Genomic DNA, 20,420 nt, shown 5'->3' with positions numbered 1-20,420 from the left:
TGCAATTCAATGTTCAGTATTGTGTCTGATGTTGTATTTTGTTTAAGAAATCTGTAGTTTTCAAATACCGAATTATTATTTTGCAGACAATGCCCTGTATATTTAGTGAGGACCGCCATGAAAATGTGATTGGTGGAAATAGCAGCGATTTTATTACTATTAAATTCATTTTATAGCTCTGCTCTAGCTGTTAAATGTTGGAGACAGAAGAAAATATGATCGATTGTTTCCACATTATTACAGAACTCACAGTTTGGTGATATGTGTATTATCATAATATTAAAGTTCGATTTCAATTTTGTTTTGCCTAATCTTAATTTTGTAATAATTTCGTCAATAATTCTACCGTCTGGTGAATATTTGCTAAGCAGAATCGACATTAATGCTCCTGACACGCGGTGAAATAAACACATTTCATCAACCTGATAATCAGTATACACAGGTTCGGAGGGGCAATTTCAAGATGGCAGTGACGAAGCACACTGTGTAGTAGGCATTTTGTCCCGACATTTCCCATTTTCTCATTATCCTTTTAAGTTCGTGTACAATTTTCTGCATCGGGGAACTTATGACATAACATCAATATCCATGCGAAAGGCACAAACGCGCCGCAGCATTTATGTAATAAAATCCGTTTGATGTTTATCATAACCGTTGAAATTTTTTTTTCATTTTTTCCTTTTAGTTTCCTTTCGCCTATGCTCCGCATATCATATTGTTACTTGTAAGCCAACAATATCAAATGTTGAAATAAAAGTTGGAAACTTTCGTTTTGTACCGACAACAAGAGCTACATTCGTAACAGAGACACGCAATCAACCTAACAAAAATGGAAAGTGTACCTTTATAGACAGAGCTATGTATTTATAAATCGATCTGAACTGCTTTCATAGTCGGAGGTAGAATGTACTGACGGCAAATTTTCGATGTCAGTTATTTGCCGCAATCTTAGCAACTCTGTCCAACTTTAAGAAGGACAACCCCATCCACAACACTAAGATACATTTTTACGAAAAAGCTATATGAAAACGAAATGTGACTCCCCCCCCCCCACCCCCCACCCCCACCAAAAAAGAAAATAATAGAAAATAGAAAAGACAATAAACAACACAGTGGCTTTAGTGTTAAACGCCTGCACCAGCATATACAGTCCAGTCTTTGTTTTTGTTTTTCTTTCCTGTTTTCAAGTTTTGTGTTTTCAAGTGCGACATGTAGCTTTCTTTGAATATATATTAATGCAGTGAAGTTTTTTCTTTTCTTATGTGTTTTTGTTATTCATTATGGTTTCATTGAAGAAAATTGGTAATCCGTGGTGACAGGTCAATCCTCAAACAGTTTAGTACTGCCAAGAATACAAAGTGTTCCTGTTTCTAGAGATACTTTACTGGTGATGATAGACAACAGAGATATTTTCTACATTCTATACAAACACGTTTTGTTTGGCTGGCCTTATCCTGCAGTCCACTTTTGCATTTGGTGTAGCAGACATGACTTCATGGCCGTGAGGGTAGGGTACCAAGCAGATGCCTCTTTGCAAGGCAATCATCTAAGGGCAGCAGAGATGGTCTTCCTTTCCTGGAAGTGGAGATGAACCCATCCACCAGTCCGCGTATGACACTGTGTAAATCTGAGGAAGGAAAGCTGTTGTTTACCCTGTCCTGTCGTGTGGTGTAGGCATTTAGCTTCATGATTTCCATGACACAAGAATACTTCGACATTTCATTCCCGAAGATCATATCACCCCTATTGATGATACCATATGACTTTTCTGCATGATATTCCGTGTCAGACCTCGGCGATAGGACCTTACAGTACCACAAGCATAAGTTTTCTAAGCGAAAATAAATGTGAGTAAGTCAGGTGAGGTATAAAAGTTATCCCTATATACATGATAACCTCGACCTTGGATATCAGCCTCTTGTAAACATTTGTTTAAGGTAAACTTATGTTTTAATTATTGATAAACGCCATGAAAATATTTTTCATCTTGATCTTGACAGAAATTCATCAGAAATACTTAAAAGTTAAGAATGTATAGACAAATGTCGAATTAGTTTGTGTCGCTTTTCAACAATTCCCACGATATACTGCATTGATCATGGGAAATCTGGATCTAATTTACTTCTTATTAAATTATTTGAAGATTTGTGTCTTAGATATGAAACTGCGTCAGTGAAAAATTCAAACTTTAATTAGTGAAATCATTCTTTGCCACCATCGTCTGACACATTTATCGCAAAACTGATGATAGAGTAAACGAAGGGAAGTAACTCTGGTAGATAATAATAAAATGTTTTACGTTAAATTCGTGTGCGCGTCGGAGTATAAGAACGTTCACATAAAACTATATTGGACTATTTGTTGTATCTAATAAGTTCCAAGGCTTCCAGGAAAATGAAGTTGAATTAATGAATTAATGTTTTGACCGTTGACCGCAGGCGTCAACAAATTAGGTAAATCATAAATAGTCGCCAGAAAATGTCCAGTTTTATAAATGATAAAAAACCAATATTAATACCTGGGTATCTGTCAATGATGAAGTTAAACTATTACATCACCCTAGTACCCGACAGGGCGATAGAAGTGTGATAGGCGAGTTGTCGAGGTAAGTTAGGTTCATATTGTGCCGATATTTTATGGATGGCTAAAACTGCCGACGGAAATGATACAGAGTTTGAAGAGAAGCAGGTTGATGGAAGCGTTTATCCTTCAGTAATGTCGAGTTTTAATTTTCCTCTGCCTTCGTTCCACCGTTTTGCTTTCAGGTTGGTATCATCTTGATGACCTTATAATATATCTACAGAAACATGCACGTTATATCAATGTTAACTTTGCTGAAACTAGATACGAATTATTTGTTTTGTTATCTCTCCGATGATATTGTGTATTACTTGATCAATTTATCATAAAGAACTTTGAACTCGTCTAACTGTGATTGTTTGTCCGTCTAGTCATGGATGTTGCTACGAGGTTTAAATTTCACATTTCAGATGTCGCAACTCTTGCTTAATACATCATATAGATATTGACCCCGGGACTGGCACCGAAGTTGTCGGAATACATCTGTCACATATATATTTAGCTGTATTATGCAGTGACGGAAAACAGTTGTATTTTAGCACGTGCGGTGATTCGATAGAATTAATCTCTGTATTTAATTAAATATTACGTTTAGAAATGTATAGTTATTGAAATAAGCAATTATACATGTTGTAATGAACAAGTTGATTTATGAAAATTCATAAAATCGCCGTGATATCCGATGGAGTTTCGAACCATGTTTCCGCGCGGAGCAATTATTTTGGCGTCCGTCATCAGGTAAGATTCAGTGTACGTCAATTCAGACAAACACAGATTAAACAACAAAGCCGTCGAGTTTCTATAGCCTGATTTTCAATCAATATTGCAGGATAAATGGAAAACATGGTCAATGTCTTTAAAATGTAAACTGTATTTTGGCTCGAGACAGAAAGACAAAAGTGGCTCACCAGAGGTTCGCTACTTTTGTCTTTCTACACCCTCGTCAAAATACAGTTTATATTTAGAGAAACTGACCATGTCTTCTCTTTTTAATACCATGTCTAACCATATCAAACACGAATGAAATGAACACGTTGTCCTGTGAAGAGTTTTTAGAATTCTTTAATTCTGTATAACTGGTAGATTTCTATATGAAAGCTTTGTTTAGTGGGGTTATCGCCCTATGAACAGCCATGGTTATATGGAGATGGAACTTTCTTACATTATCTGGTGGCTGGTTACATCACTGAACAATATGCGGGAGGCCCGTCGTATGCCAGTCAGAGCAATTGTGGTTAAGGATGTATCTACGTGCAGCACTGTCCGGTCCGTTTTTTAGCTTCCCGAGGAACATAAACACCAAGGATAAGGAGCGTCGAACCATGCACTCTGTGTCGCGCAGGTTACGTAGGCCAACGCTAACACGACTGAGGTATAGCGTCCCAACTAAGCGTGAATGCCAGAAGCTTATAGACATGACTACTACATTATAAATATATATACATAACGTCCTTGTCATGCTGATGAGGTATTTTGTTACCTGGTTCACAATGTAAATGTAGTCCGAGATGATATCGTTTAATATACAGAGGCATATCAAGTACCTATTGTTAATTCGTCTACTGAACGATTATCTCTGCCATGTGAAGTTTAAATATAATAATGAATGATGTTTAAGATGAATAGGAGCATCGAGCGTAGCATCACTCATAATCTATTTCATAAGTTATGCTAGGCATGGGACTACAATCAAGAATGACTTTTTATGATGGACATACCGTCGGATCTATTGGTAAACAAACATGGCCAAATATTTGTTAATATTAATGAAACCGAAAGTTAAGCAAGTATTCATCTTTTTGATGAATGTACTCTATTTATTGTGTTCCCAACTAGCTCATAGCTTTTAGTTTTCCTTATTCTTAAGGACAATCTCAGCAGATTTGCTGATCAAGATCCTAATTGATGGAGAGGTCCCGAGTGGATTTTTGATATGTCATTCCGCCATATTGCTATTCGTCATTAGCGCAAAGCATTTCTGGGACATTCTTTGTCACAATGTCAAAAATTATGGGGGGGGGGGGGGGAATTTTCACTTTTGCTTCGAACTTGTTATCTCCAGGGATTGCTTAGAAAGGAGACCACCTGGGACCGCTCGAACAGGATCGCTTGAGCACCGTTGGTATTACATATAACTCTCATCATTGAAAGATATGCCGTCCTTTTCATTAGACATATGTATTTTGAAGCCTAGCTTGTTTTCCGAGGATTGTCCACGCCAAAATACGAGAGGACGTTGTACAAGGACCATCAGTAAATCAAATGAACACCTATTTGTAATAAATTGTATCTTAATCTTCATTTTGTATACCATAAACCCACCAAAATACGGCTTTAAGAAATGATAATATCGACAAAAAGTCCACACCAATCTTGAATCTGGAAAATTCATATGAAAGTACGGTTAATTGAAAGAGTGCCATATCACATTTATGTAATATTTGTTGCAAATAATTATCATTAGTTTTTGGAATGATCATGTCAAGACCCAGAACGTGAAAGCCTACAGTCAGCCATAGCTGCTTTGAATGCGTAAGTTTCCGATTAGAGTATCAAGTACCTTATACACTGGCGGTGATGTTATGAAAAGTTTGTTTGCACTTCGCCTACCTTTCGTCTACCCATCACATTATTACTCTTCTTCATTTAATTAACTACTTTTACACTGCCTTACCTGTTCTATAAATAGAGATAGTATCAATAAAATAATGCCTTTCTAAAACAATGAACGAAAAATATATCAGTGTACTGCGAATACTCTCGTTAGTGGATCTCAAAGCATTTCTTTAGCATTTCTGCTACTCTTTCTGTTCCGGTTTCTATGATGATACTTTCTTTCAGATGCATATTTTTCAAACTTTCTACTATAGGATTGGTTGTGAAAATCTGAATTGCGGAAACCTTTTCCAGATGAAAAATCCTTTCCCGTCCTTAAATGAGATGCATTTAAGTTAAATGATCTAGACGAGTATCTTCCGTCATCCCTTTGAAATGGTCGCTTGTCATGACTTTCACTTAAATTACTTCGGCTGAATGTATTGAAGTTATCCGTTGTGTTATCCCATCTTTCACGACCCCTATCCCATCCGCGGTCATCGAACCTGTCCCCGAAACGTGGATTCTCATTTCTGTCGGTCCTATCGTACCAATTTTCAGTCCTGTTGTAATACCGTTCTTCGTGATTCTTCCGTTCATCACTTGTTTGCATATAACTACGTCTATGGTCAGTATAGCCCCGGCTATCACAGCTGATCGACGACTTACTGTCAATATATACCTCTCTGCGTTCCCAATTGCCCGAGTAGCTTTCTTTGCTCCTCGATCGATCTCTCGACCGATCAGATCGAACAGCCGACGAGAGTTCTGGATAATAGTCTACAGGCAATTCCTCAAATCCTCGTGTCTCCTCGCGGCTTATATGATCAATGCCAAGCGTTGATGATTGTTCATTATCTTTTCTAGTAACCCTTTTCATCATTTCGAATATCATATCTGCCATTTTGTCTTCAGTACTTCCGTCATTTCTTGGTCCATCAAATAAGACCCTTTTGAGCAGAGAGGTCATTGCTTTTGATAACGTAGCTTCAGAACTTGGAAGATCACTACGATTTGTACTTTCACTGTGCTCCAGGAAACTCCTTCTGGTACTTTGATGTTTGTTTAAGACCGATTCATCGCACACTCTTCTGCCAAACCTTGAGTTATTACGAAATCGTGACTCGGACCGATTGCTTTGCGACGTCGTGGAAATGATCATACCATGCCTATCTATGATCAAATTGTCCGGAATTGTTCCAGTTCTATGCCAGGGTCTTACCGTCTGTCTGTTTGTGCAAGAACGCAGTCCTCTTTCTTGGAACTTAGATTCAGCAACGTCTTTGCTGGAATTCCTGAAAAAAGCTTTTTTATGGGAATATTTTGATTTCCATGAGTTTCGATCATTGGCATCAGAATCTCTCTTTTCTACTTTTACGACTCGTCTTGTATCCGTCCGTTTTTTCACTGATGGTCCTTGTGAGACAAAGTTTTTGTATAATGTTAGTTTAGCTTTGTGAACAGCGCGGACCCTAAAGCCGCTTGGTGATCGCTTTCTACCAACCCATTTCAATCCAAATCGTTTTCGTTTGTTTTTGAAATATTTTTTGAGGATTTTACCTTTTTCATGGAATGGGACAAATGAAGGATCCCGAATTGGGGACACTTCGCGTGGCCGGTAATGTGATTTCCTCTGTAAATCAGAAGCTATCGAAACAGTTGTACTTTTGCTCCGACTTCTGCTCCTGCCACTGCTGCGTGGTCGATGAGATGGTGATAATTGAATATTTTCAAGTTTGATAGTTTTGGCCTCTTTTTCCTGAAAACTGCTATTTTCAGGTGAATATAATTGGTGTGAAATGTTTGTATCATTTTTTATTTCACTTAATGTCTTTTCAATTTCTTGACTTAAGATGAATTCGTTTGATATTGTATGTGCGGTTCTTTCCTTTTCCCGAGAAGCATTTGTGATATATACTTTCCGCACTGAGTCATCCTCTATGCTATCCATTTGCATTGATTTCTCGTCAAAATACGAATCTGGAGCTTCCGTTTTCACTACAATTGGAGGATTATCTGCTTTCTGCTGATTTTTACCTCTGATAGCTTCACCATCACGAAAAATGACCTTAGAGAGTGCTTCAAAACCAGATTGACAACCTGCATCTTGCAAAAAAGACGAGAAACCTTGGTTTTTCGGTGTGAAATCATCGCAATTTAAGTCCTCAACCTTGTCTTTTGCCTTAAGTTCAAACTGTATGGGCCGATTATCTTCAAGGTTTTCAGACTTGGTATTGCTATCAACACTTTTCATAGGCGTTATGACTGCGTCATTGACGTCTAACATTGAAGTGCATTCATTTCTTAAATCTGTATCCATTGCTCCGTTTTCCGAGACATCCTTCTGCATGTTCACACAACTGACTTCTATCACTGTAGGTACTTTTGTGGTAGCGTTATCTCTGTTTTGACGAACTAAGCGATCGGTTACAATTGTAGAAATTGCTTGCTGACCTTGATTTTCTTGAATAAACATTGTGTTCAATGATGTGTCCATCTCCACTTCCACCTCAATCGGAGAGCTGATGATCGATGAACTCTTGCTATCGTCAGTTTCTATGACTTTTTTCTGAATCTCCTTGATTGCATCTCCGAGGTCCTGCAAGGCTTTTTTAACATCTGTAGATAAAGTTTTATCTACATTGTGCCTAGCATTTGACTGACAATTGTTCGATTCTGGGTCGACTTGCATCTCATTCAAAACATTCTCAGATGTTTCGTCACACGACGGAGATGTGTTATTATCACATACCGGAGAAGCCAGAACAGAATGCTTATCTTCAATGTCAGAATCACGTTGTATTTTCGAGCATTTTACCTTATCTGACTCATATTGTATTGGGCCTGCATGATCAGGTATGTCTTCATGTTTTTTATGACCATCTTCATAGCATTCTTCTGCAATACATTCAATATCTACCTTGCTTGACTGTGTTGTGTCTTCACCATTTGCTTGAGGTACAAACTTGTTACTATTCGTGGATTCACTCTCCAATGTTGCAACTTTATTAAGTATTGGATCTCTCCAGTTAAGAACCTTACAGTTGTTGTTATAATAACAAAGCTCCGCCTGTGGAGAAACATTGTTGGTTGATTGCTCATTTTCCTCCATTGGTTGTTGATCAACCGTTTCTGACACATTTGGTTTGACAGCTGACGTATGGTGCCAATGCGAATTTTCAGTATCTCCAAGTCCCATCACAATCATATTACATTGGTCTGAATGTTGGAGAGCACCTGCCGATACATTTGATATTTCTTTTGGTTTGAAATGATCGGCCATAGTTCGCTTCTTTTTCTTTATATAATTTTCATAGAAATCTGAGCACTTCTTTGAAGAAGATGGCATGCTTACATCTGTTTGAGACCTGCTTGTGCTATCAACTGAATCATTACGTTTTATTTCCCTCCTTACTTCTGTATCAGTTTCTTTTCCTACAGTAGATCCCCTGGTATCCCAGTTGTTTCGACATTTATTCAGAGGACCTGCTGAAACTACGACCGTTTGAGCAGTATCTATCCAACACATGTCTTGCGGCTCGTCCAGTGTTGGTGTAGGGATGTCATGATTCAGTTCACCACAATTATTCTGATCTGAATCGACGTTAATTTTCAGATGCAATTTGTTTATATTGCCCGCTAACGTAATTCCTGAACAGTCGTTATTTGACTGTATGTTCAACATTTCTTCGTTTTCATGGTTTCCATCAATATGTGCATTTTGTTGTAGTCTTTCATCTAGAGTAAAAATAGAGACATTCCTGTCAGTTGTCGATACACTCTCATCTTTAAATTTATTATCAAATTGAATAGTGCTAGCTTTGCTAAGGTCTAATGGCTGTTCACTCTCCTCACTTAGCTCCATCATTTTTGATGCCATTGCGATTTGCTCGGTAACGAAATCCTCTACTGATAGGTCCTCATCTGATGTTATAGAATCTCTAGACCTCGCCGATAAATGTCGACTTTGTCTGAGCTCGTGAAGTTTTCTTTGTTTCGTCTGAATCTCTTGTTCTAATTCTTTTAATCGATGAATAATAAGCGACTTATCTGATGAAGGTTCTGTAGGAGGGGGAGAAGCATGCTGGGTGGGAGACGAATTTTCAATTTCCAGATACATATTTGTGTCATCCGAGGACTTCTGTTCAAGGGGTGGATCACAGAAATATTCCGTGTATTGTAAATCTGATTCATCCTGTTGCGCACAATCCACATCTGCATATAATGGACCTTTATCCGTCTTTTCTTGCTCTACTGATTTGGGCCGATCCCCAGATACTTTCATGACTGATCGCTGTGTAGACCCACGGGATGATTTTGGTGATTTCCGTTTGGCGTTTTTGTTAGATGCCAATGTACTAACGTTATCCAACGAGTTTGAATTTGTTATTTCTCGTTTGGAACAGGCGTTAATGTTGTCTACTGAAATGTCGGCAACTTTTCCCTTCGGTGCAGTTGATGACAAATCAGTATTTAGGGAAACGCCTATGTTTGAAATAGGTGTAGTGTGTGCTTCCTCGCTCAATTGTTGTTTAAAAGTATGATTGAAAGAAGACAACTGTCTTTTTTTCCTCAACTTTGACCACGGTGTCCGCAGAGGACCAATGATTTTCTCTTCTGTTCGTTGAAGGCTAATTACAGCAAAAGGCAGTATTTGCGATGGCGACATGCTTGGCAGTGTCGTCTCCTCGTCATATTCATACAGGTACGCCTACAAATAAAAAACCCGAAAAATCTGATTTCATGATTTTCTTTTCTCTAATAACAAGGCTATGACAGAGTAATAGTTTTCTAATATATTTGCAGTATTAACCCGATTTTGAATATTATCATATGGCGTTCAGTTTAGCGAAGTTCACTACTAAGGTGTTTCTTCTCATCTTAAAGGAACTAAGCGATTAGTTGATAATATGCTTGCAATGCTGGGACATATATACTTTGGTTTCTAGCATAATCTGTAGCAAATAACAGATACGTCACTCCGTTTTATTTCTGGAGAATACATATTACACTTTGATTAAGTTACATTAATATATCAACTCATCACAGAAATACCTAGGTTGTTTATGAGCATAAAATGTAATCTAGAGGCGAATGTTAATGTAACACAGTCTTAAACATACTAACTTCACTTTACCTTTAATTTCTATTAGTTGTATATATTTTTGTTTATATTAAACAGTACTTACTAAGTTGTGGTCTTGTGCATCACATATTCCCATATCGGCGTCTGGTTTAATGACGGAGATGTGTGTATCGTAGTTTGGAGTTGGTTCGATGCTGCGCTGATACTGATCAGTTAGATTTGGTGTGACAGATTTCACTTTTCCGAACATAGCCTTTACAAGAAAACAAATAATATTGGCAAAAGTTTCCAGCATATTGTTAGATCAAATGAATTCATTTTTATTCAAAGAGCACGCACAAAAATATCCAAAAGTAGGTACACGGAATTATACGTAATAATGTCAATGTCAACAACAAAGAAGTACATTCTTACCTTAAAGACCAGTAAGAACCTGATCCCTTCAGCTTTCGTACACGCCGTGTACCTCAAAAGGATGTCATAGTTTCTGTTGAGGTGAAGACCGAACTGACTGTCGCCTAGAACATTTCGTGTCTTTTCACAATTTGGTCCCAATCTGCACACCTTCTGAATCTCTGGCCAAGATTCTTCAGCAAATAGAAGTCTATCTTCCAATTCCTTTGGTTTTCTACCCTGGAAAATTAATTATATATTTAATTGACAGAACATATGCCACCGAAGTCCTAAAACTCTACAAATTTACAATGCCTTTGCCATGGAAGAAAAGAGTAGGAAGGAAGGATATATTACTGATTGTTTACCTGGTCTCTGAGACTCTTCCTTCTTCTCTCGTATCTCCTGACCAGGTTGGTGTTCCGGACTAAACACATAGAGATCGTACGGAATATCCTCTCTGTGTTTTTCTCAATTAGATTCGTTCGCTGAGACTCTCTCAATATCTCTTTGGCATCAGGAGAATCAAGTCGAATAAATTCCATAAGTTCTAAAATACAATAGCAAAATTAGAAAAAAAGAAATCACCCGAAACATTGCTGCCATAGCATGACACCCTAACTGAACATTAGACAATCACACAAAACAAGGATTTTATCAAGGTACACCGGGGAAGATGGCATAGATTCGATCTGATAACTTATCAGAATATTTCTTCTCGAATATTTTCACTTTCACATTAATAATTACAAGAAATCTACATCAATTAATTCCTATAATGCCATTGCTCTTATTCACGACTGCTTTCAGACAATACAAACTTCTTAATCAAATAAGACGTCTGTGTGTACTAAATTTGCTTTTGTCATTATGCAAATCCACCTGTCTGTTTTGTATGTTATCGTCTCATTGATTCTCCAATAAACATATGTATAGACAAACACAACCCATAACCTTTTTAGTGTCATTGTTAATTTGGCAAGCTTTGAATTGTAGTCAGTGTTAACACAAACGATGTAATATGTTCAATGATATATGATATATATCCAGTTATTTCAGCCATTTGTGGATGTGACTACTTTATGTTAATTAAGCTGTTTGTAAATGTGACTATGTTATGTTATTTCAGCTGTTTGTAGATGTGACAACTCCATGTTATTTCAGCTGTTTGTAAATGTGACTACGTTATTTCAGCTGTTTGTAAATGTGACTACGTTATGTTATTTCAGCTGTTTGTAGATGTGACAACTCTATGTTATTTCAGCTGTTTGTAAATGTGACTGTTATTTCAGCTGTTTGTAAATGTGACTACGTTATTTCAGCTGTTTGTAAATGTGACTGTTATGCTATTTCAGCTGTTTGTAAATGTGAATATGTTATGTAATTTCAGCTGTTTGTAAATGTGACTACGTTATGTTATTTCAGCTGTTTGTAGATGTGACAACTCTATGTTATTTCAGCTGTTTGTTAATGTGACTGTTATTTCACTCTATGTTATTTCAGCTGTTTGTAAATGTGACTACGTTATTTCAGCTGTTTGTAAATGTGACTGTTATTTCAGCTGTTTGTAAATGTGAATATGTTATGTAATTTCAGCTGTTTGTAAATGTGACTGTTATTTCAGCTGTTTGTAAATGTGACAACTCTATGTTATTTCAGCTGTTTGTAAATGTGAATATGTTATTTCAGCTGTTTGTAAATGTGACAACTCTATGTTATTTCAGCTGTTTGTAAATGTGACAACCCTATGTTATTTCAGCTGTTTGTAAATGTGAATATGTTATTTCAGCTGTTTGTAAATATGACTGTTATTTCAGCTGTTTGTAAATGTGACAACTCTACGTTATTTCAGCTGTTTGTAAGTATGGCTGTTATTTCAGCTGTTTGTAAATGTGACAACTCTATGTTATTTCAGCTGTTTGTAAATGTGACAACTCTATGTTATTTCAGCTGTTTGTAAATGTGACAACTCTATGTTATTTCAGCTGTTTCTAAATACGACTACTCTATGCTATTTCAGCTGTGAATGTGTCTTCTCTATGTTATTTCCGCTTTTGTAACTGAACTACTTTATCCTAACCCTTTAAAATATGTCTTCTCTGTTATTTTGGCTTGTATGACAGCAAGCGTTACTATTTAACGTATCAATATGCAAAATTGACGTACTGACAAGACTTATATATTTGAACATGTATATATATGTTCGGTTTACAGAAATGTATATACATTAACTATATATACTTAAGTTTTTACCGCATGTGATTGCATAAACGGATAGCGAGTCGTCTTTATATACAATTTATGTATGTAGTGTGACTTCTACCTGTACAGAACATGCTCGATATGATTTCATTGGTTACTAATAAAGTAATTCAAATATGATATTTTCGAAAAATGCGATTGAAACCCGTGTATTAACACACACAGAATAACCTGTCACAAGTGCTGTCTTACTCATTTTAACCAGGGCCATCTTACAAGATTGGATACAATAACTGATTTCAGTTATCATTAAAAAACTTTAGAAGCAGATGTGTGGAATTTTACCCTCTATACAGAAGGTTCTTTAAAATGAATTTTTATGACCGATCCTAATAAAAAACACGATTATACAAACAGTACAAAATGTAACTGGTTATGTATATATGTATGTATATAATCATGGTTGTATTATTGTTGCTAGATTACATCGACGCCTTTGTTTAATGTCTAGATAACTGAAGATACTATAACTGAACACAAACCAGCCTGTCCTGAGATAAGAAATCTTATCACACATTATCACCCTTATCAGTGTAAACATGTATAGTCCCGTCTGTTAATTTACCGACTGAATTATCTCGACTGATATACATGGTACTTTCTGGTGAGCGAAGTTCGATATCTATTAGATACAGTATATGTATAATATCATGATAACACAAGCAGCTTCCTAGCGGGTCCACAATGAAATAAAACATTTATTTATCGAGCAACAACTTTTCAAAAATAATTAATCGTTTAACTTTCTGTAGTAAAATATGACTTGCAAACGTTTCATATTCAAATATGGAATGGTATGTCAGTTGGCAATGATTACACAACTTACAAACCTGCACTACTACCACATACTTTGATAAAGGCATCTATTTGAAGTCCGTGTTACTACACTTAATTAATATAACACCATCAACACTCTAGTACCGCACAGACTTAACGACATTGACTTCCGCAGGTTCTGCAGAGACTTTAATGCCACTGACCTATAGTTGCACCGAATTAACAAGACACTAAAAGCAAATAATATGCTAGAGAGACCATTTGAAATGCTCAACTGAACCAGCAGACTTAAAAGCAGAAGTCCCCTACCGCAACATATGTAGACATACCGAGCAGAAGAGAAAAGTCAGATGTGAACACCTGCAGCAGATCATGCAGCACAAAACTGCACCGGCACAGGCTAGTTTAATGGGCAACTACCTTAGTCTTTCGAGACTGGCGGATGCTAATTCATAGCACTACACTGAGCAAAAATAAATACAGTTCAGTTTTGTAACTACGCCGCACTGAATTAACAATTCTAACATCGAAGCGTTGTAGCGCTAATCCACTAAAAATTCTACATTGTGGAAATAATGCTTACTTCTAGATGTATACTACCTTGATTCAGGGTATCATAATTTTACACGGACACATAAACAATTGTTCTAACATTAACTGTACAATTACTGATCTCTGATTTAATTTTTCATTTTCAGTTTTCATTTTACAATTATTTTGACCCAACATATAAATCCTAAAATATAACATCCTGCGTTAGCTTGAGGTTATGCATGTAATGATACACCATGTCTTAAGGTATTCTGTTTAAACATTAACTGTGTAAGTTGAATAAAAACAAACAAACAGTTAACTGTTTTTGTTATATGTTTGATTTAAACGTCAATTACACATACATATGTGTGATACTTTTTAAACCTAGTTTGTCGGTGACATTAACTGTAAAATTCATATGTATATCTATTTTTGGTCGACATATTTGCATTCCGATAACTGCGCAGTTTAACAGTACTCTGCCAAAATCGAGTCAACACATTCCATAGCACTCCATAGCGTGATTTGGGAATTCCTCTTTTTGCTTCCTCCTTCAATTTGACGTATGTCCTGAACTGAATTGAAATAATGTTGTTTTTCCTTCCTTTTAAATGCTTCCATTTTCATATATATATATATACAGTTTTCTCTGCCGACATCAACCCAGTTCAGGTTCTGACAATCAAAAGCAGACGAATTCAGACGTCTCATTTTGGTGTCTCTGTGTGTTGTCATCGAAATGAACATGGTGTAGTAGGGTTCCGATCGGTTGACAACACTTACAACCACATCAATCTCAAACTCAGCCTGTACAGAGGTCATCAATATCTCGTCCATACTTACCAGATCTAGCCCTCTTTGGTATCCGGGTGTTGGAGGCCATCATGACACGTTTGAGGTGTTAATCCTAAATCCCTGGTACTCGCATGTCGTATAGGAGATTATCCAGATGGCCCGATGTAGTCAGTGATTCCCTTGCGTTTTGTATTATGTTTGTATCAATAGCATAAGATAGGAGGAGTTTTGACTCAAGTCCAAGTGCCCGTAGCTATTTATAACATCACTACGGGTATTGCATAGGTTTCCTAAATATGTTAGTTTTAACAGCAAGTCTGCACCCGCCCATTACAAGTTTTGTAAGTCAGGTAAGGTTCATAGTGCGTGGCATTGGATCGCACATGTATAACTACAAATCTGTCATAGATAACCAGCCTAAATCTATATACACATGAGCAGACAAACTGACACACTGACTGTCGGCACATATTCTATTTCCTCCCTAGTGCAATACACGTAGAACCGTTGTGTTAAGAAAAGGAAAACTAATAATATTAATGATTAACACTTATTGGTTTAGACCCATTTGAGTAAGGGTTATGAACATTAAGAACAGTGATGTGCGAATTACTGGTGACAAGATAGTAGGAATTCATAGTAGAGTTTACAAGAGTGTAAGGCGTTCATATTAGTGGTGACTAGATAGACGGGGATTTATAGTAGCGTTTACTAGATACTAGGGCGTTCATATTAGTGGTGACTAGATAGACGGGGATTCATAGTAGCGTTTGCTAGAGAGTAAGGTATTATATTAGTGGTGACTAGATAGACAGGGATTAATAGTAGCGTTTGCTAGAGAGTAAGGCATTATATTAGTGGTGACTAGAAAGACGGGGATTCATAGTAGCGTTTACTAGATAGTAGGGCGTTCATATTAGTGGTGACTAGAAAGACGGGGATTCATAGTAGCGTTTACTAGAGAGTAGGGCGTTCATATTAGTGGTGACTAGAAAGACGGGGATTTATAGTAGCGTTTACTAGATAGTAGGGGATTCATATTAGTGGTGACTAGATAGACGGGGATTCATAGTAGCGTTTACTAGAGAGTAGGGCGTTCATATTAGTGGTGACTAGATAGACGGGGATTCATAGTAGCGTTTACTAGATAGTAGGGCGTTAATATCAGTGGTGACTAGATAGACGGGGATTCATAGTAGCGTGTACTAGATAATAAGGCGTTCATATTAGTGGTGACTAGAAAGACGGGGATTCATAGTAGCGTGTACTAGATAATAAGGCGTTTATATTAGTGGTGACTAGATAGACGAGGATTTATAGTAGCGTTTGCTAGATAGTAGGGCGTTCATATTAGTGGTGACTAGAAAGACGGGGATTCATAGTAGCGTTTACTAGAGAGTAGGGCGTTCATATCAGTGGTGACTAGATAGACGGGGATTCATAGTAGCGTTTACTAGAGAGTAAGGCATTATATTAGTTTTGACTAGATAGACGGGTATTCATAGTAGCGTTTACGAGAAAGGCATTATATTAGTGGTGACTAGATAGACGAGTATTCATAGTAGCGTTTGCTAGAGAGCAAGACATTATATTAGTTTTGACTAGATAGACGGGGATTCATAGTAGCGTTTACTAGATAGTAGGGCATTATATCAGTGGTGACTAGACAGACGGGGATTCATAGCAGCGTTTACTAGACAGTAGGGCGTTCATATTAGTGATGACTACATAGACGGGGATTCATAGTAGCGTTTACTAGATAGTGAGACAATCATATTAGCGTTGACTAAATAGTTTTGCCTAATAGCAGGACATTCGTAGATAGTAGGGCATTTATATTACAATTGACAATATAAATACGATGAAACTTCAGCAAGTCTGCTGAATAATGGTGGAAGGAATGGCTTCAGAATGCAACAACGTATTTCAGAGCTTGAAATAAAATGAAAATTGATTTTTTTAACACAATATTTTGAAATGCGTATAAATTACACATAGCAAACATCATTGCCACAGTATGGCTTGTTTACCTTCAAAAATAAAAAAAAAAAAAGAAATGAAATATTTCAGTGAATTATTTTAAATGGGGTTAAGATCAGTATCACTCTCTATATCCCTGGAACATTTCATGGTAAAAAAAAAGTAACAAGTAATTCTATTAGTTTAGTGGGGGATTCAGGAAAAATCTTATCAATCTTAGACTGAAAATCTCATTTGAAGTTTACAAAGGCGCAACACCCAACTTCAAAGTCAGTATAACATACTGTTATTCGACCTCGAGATTCGACTAATGTATATCAAAGGATCAAACTAGTCTTCTATTTGGAACTTTCAATTATTCATTATTCAACTGCATGTTGTCTCCATAGCGCCCTTTGAAAAATAGCGTGTATAAAGTGGGCTGTTGTTTTCTGTCAGCAGAAATATTTGTGACAATGTATTTCAATTTATATAGCACCGAGATAGAAACCAGATTTCAGACACTAAATCCTTTGTTTTCTCCGTATTAAATAGTTCCAATCAATTGATACTTCAGATCAAAATTAGCCTTCATCAAATTTGGAAAGGCACAGTTTCCAGCTTTGCTTTTTCTCTATTACATCGAGTTGACTCCTTTGCCCTAGGGAGTCTGACCGTTCATTTATAGAAAATGTATGCAAAAATATTTCATATCTTATTTGGACAAAGTCCTGTAATTTAGTAGGGATTTAAAGAATTTCCTCGGTTTCTCAAATGTGCCTTCCGCTCGGGGGACGAGACCCACCATTTATACCAAATTGATTCTCCACCACCTAAGAATAATTCAGACTAAATTTTGATAGACTCTAGGCATTCTAACAGAAGAAGAAATGTTGTATAAAGTTTAGCCCTTCCCTCCTGACCGCGGAAGCCAGAGAGCCACCGTTTATTCAAAATCGATCCGCTTTACCCACGAATGCTTCAGACCAAATTGAGGCAGTAGCAGTCGAGATTTTTATGAAAAATATTGACGAACGCACGGACGCCGCGGTATGGCATTAGTTCACTTGTCCTTCAGCCTTGGTGAGCTAAAAAAATAAGCGAGCATCATTTTTCAACAACCAGATACAAAGGAATAATGAATAAACGTTATAGGAATGTATCTGGTGTGAATGGCGCGCCAAAGGGGTCCATCATTAATGTCTTTCAACACTTAGTAGGCTAGGATATATTTTGGTCATTGATGGAACTGCCATTTGAAAAAATAAGTATCAACATTGCATATTTCTAGGAAGATTATTTACACTGGTAGTTACAATTCTTGAAGAAATGTATAAGATTCATGAATAAGGAGGCCGAAATTCGCAGAACTGAGCTAATTTTCATTGGCATGAAAGCAATACATTTCTTTTCACTAGATATAGTAGGAAGAGTATCCGCGATACTTCAGGGGTTGCAATCACTTTCACTCTCTGCATCTGTGGAAAATGTCATGGCAAAACTGAAGGTTTCGTGTGCGACACCTTGTGAACAAGACAACGACATTAGTTTGATCCTTTGATGTACATCAAACGAATTTCGAGGTCGCATAACACATATTGTAACAGCTTTGAAGTTGCGTGTTGCTCACTTGTAATCTTCAAAAGAAGCGTATCAGCCTTTAATTGGTCAGTTTATTTCTCCTGGAACCAATAAAATTACTTCGCTTGTGCCTTCCATTTTGCAATGTTCCAGGGGTGCATCCAACGGCATCATGGAGATATGTATGAACGGATAAGGTAATGACAGTAAGGGTATAATTGATTTTAACAACATTGATGATGCTCTGTTGGGTCATATGCCTTTTCACAGATAGGAACTGGATAAACGGACATTATGTGAGCATTTTACTATTTTCTTTTTTATGATATTAATATCAAAATATTTTTTTTATCAAAACCCCAATACCTTCGATACTGACAGACATCTGTTCATAGCTACTTTATTGTAATACTTAACAGATAAAATCACTGTATAATCAGTTATGAGGTATATAAAATTCCATTGCCATGTTTTTTTCATGAAAACGTTTACGTTGTTGAGACATGTGAAGTGAAGCCGGCCGTAGAATTGCTCCCGTCAATGTTTCGACCACAGAGCTTCCTGCAAGCTCTGTTGAAATCCTTCCTCTGCCAAGCGTATATCACCGGATTTACAAGGCTATTGGTCATCCCAAGAAATACAAGCCAATTGGAAGCACTGATATCGTCCATGGTCAGGTCAACAAACCCCAATCCATATCGGAACTGATAGGCCGTGAATGGTGCCCAACAAACCGTAAACCCCGTCGTTACGATTCCCATAACCTTTGCACTTCGGACGTCCCGCTCCGTGGACTTCTGACGTGTTTTGGGATTGGAACTGGAGGAGATGGAAGGACGTATTCTGTTGTAGTATTTCCATGCAATGCGTAAAATGCACATGTACATGACGAAAGATGCGATACTAAAAAAGACGATAGTCAATGCCGATGCTAAATAGACGCCATGTTCGAATATGAGATGATAGAGACAGTTTAAGGAATCGCTTGTCCGTGGCTCAAGTCCAATGTAGGATGACGTCGTTATAATGAGAGCATAAATCCATGGCGTCGTAACCAGGACATTCGCCGTAATGTTGGTTACCACTTTACTGTAACTATGGGGATGACAAATCGCCATGTATCTGTCGAATGTAGTAAATGACACTGTCAACTGTGATGTCATCGTCATAAATGCAACCATTTGGTACCTGATGAAGCATGCCACCCTGTAAGTGTTCAGGTTTGGAAATAAGAAATAAAATATCTGAGATCCGACCGAAAGTCCCGTGAAGAAATCGGCGGCGGCAAGTCCCACGACAAAACGGTTGGTTAAGGATTTGAGACGGAGGTGACGAATAAAGATATATATGACGATACCATTGCCAACACAGGAAAGGCTGAAAACAAGTTGCTGCAACACAATGAAAACTATAAGGAGAGGAGGGTAACCGTCGTCTGCTTCCTCAGGTGTCGTCAGGTTGCCGTCAGATGTCATTTTTCTTTAATATGAAAAAAAAACAAGTTGATAATAATCAGTGTCATGTCATGGTTGTATAGTGTAAAAGGCAATGAGTGTTGCAAATGCTTAATGTCAAGTTTAAATTAAGATTGTACAAAAGTCTTGCAAGTGGATTGTACCTTTCAATACAAAATTAGAATTAGAAACAATAGAGTTAAACTGAGAAACAGTTTGTTACAGAAATGAACCTTGACCCCGTGGTCACGAAAAGTATATCAGAAGTCAAACTACAAACCTTTTAAGATTCTATTTCCTTATTTCTTTTCGTGTATCGAACAGGAATATCCAATAAAGAAAAGGGTATTTAAAATAGGACAAGCCTTCCAGTTACACCTGTTTACTGGACAAGATAGTTCATA

The 20,420-nt window shown here is 37.1% G+C and overlaps 2 protein-coding genes across 2 annotated transcripts; both read right to left on the bottom strand.

Moving 5' to 3' along the window:
• Positions 1-5,353: 5,353 nt before the first annotated feature.
• Positions 5,354-15,110, bottom strand: LOC132551652 (uncharacterized). Its single transcript, XM_060215827.1, has 5 exons — positions 15,071-15,110; positions 11,023-11,204; positions 10,676-10,894; positions 10,365-10,514; positions 5,354-9,886 (listed from the first exon to the last, which is right to left on the bottom strand). Exons 1-5 carry the CDS (start codon positions 15,108-15,110, stop codon positions 5,354-5,356), a joined length of 5,124 nt encoding a protein of 1,707 aa, XP_060071810.1.
• A 3,940-nt stretch (positions 15,111-19,050) lies between these two features.
• On the bottom strand, positions 19,051-20,037 carry LOC132551651 (mu-type opioid receptor-like). Its single transcript, XM_060215825.1, has one exon. The coding sequence runs from the start codon at positions 20,035-20,037 to the stop codon at positions 19,051-19,053; it is 987 nt and encodes a 328-aa protein (XP_060071808.1).
• Between the last annotated feature and the right edge of the window lie 383 nt (positions 20,038-20,420).

This window comes from Ylistrum balloti, unplaced genomic scaffold, assembly GCF_031769215.1.
Source record: "Ylistrum balloti isolate Yb309-2 unplaced genomic scaffold, AGI_CSIRO_Ybal_v1 Utg370208, whole genome shotgun sequence".
Lineage (NCBI taxonomy): Eukaryota > Metazoa > Mollusca > Bivalvia > Pectinida > Pectinidae > Ylistrum > Ylistrum balloti.
Note: the sequence above shows the minus strand (reverse complement) of the source record. Positions and strands in the feature narration are given on the sequence as shown.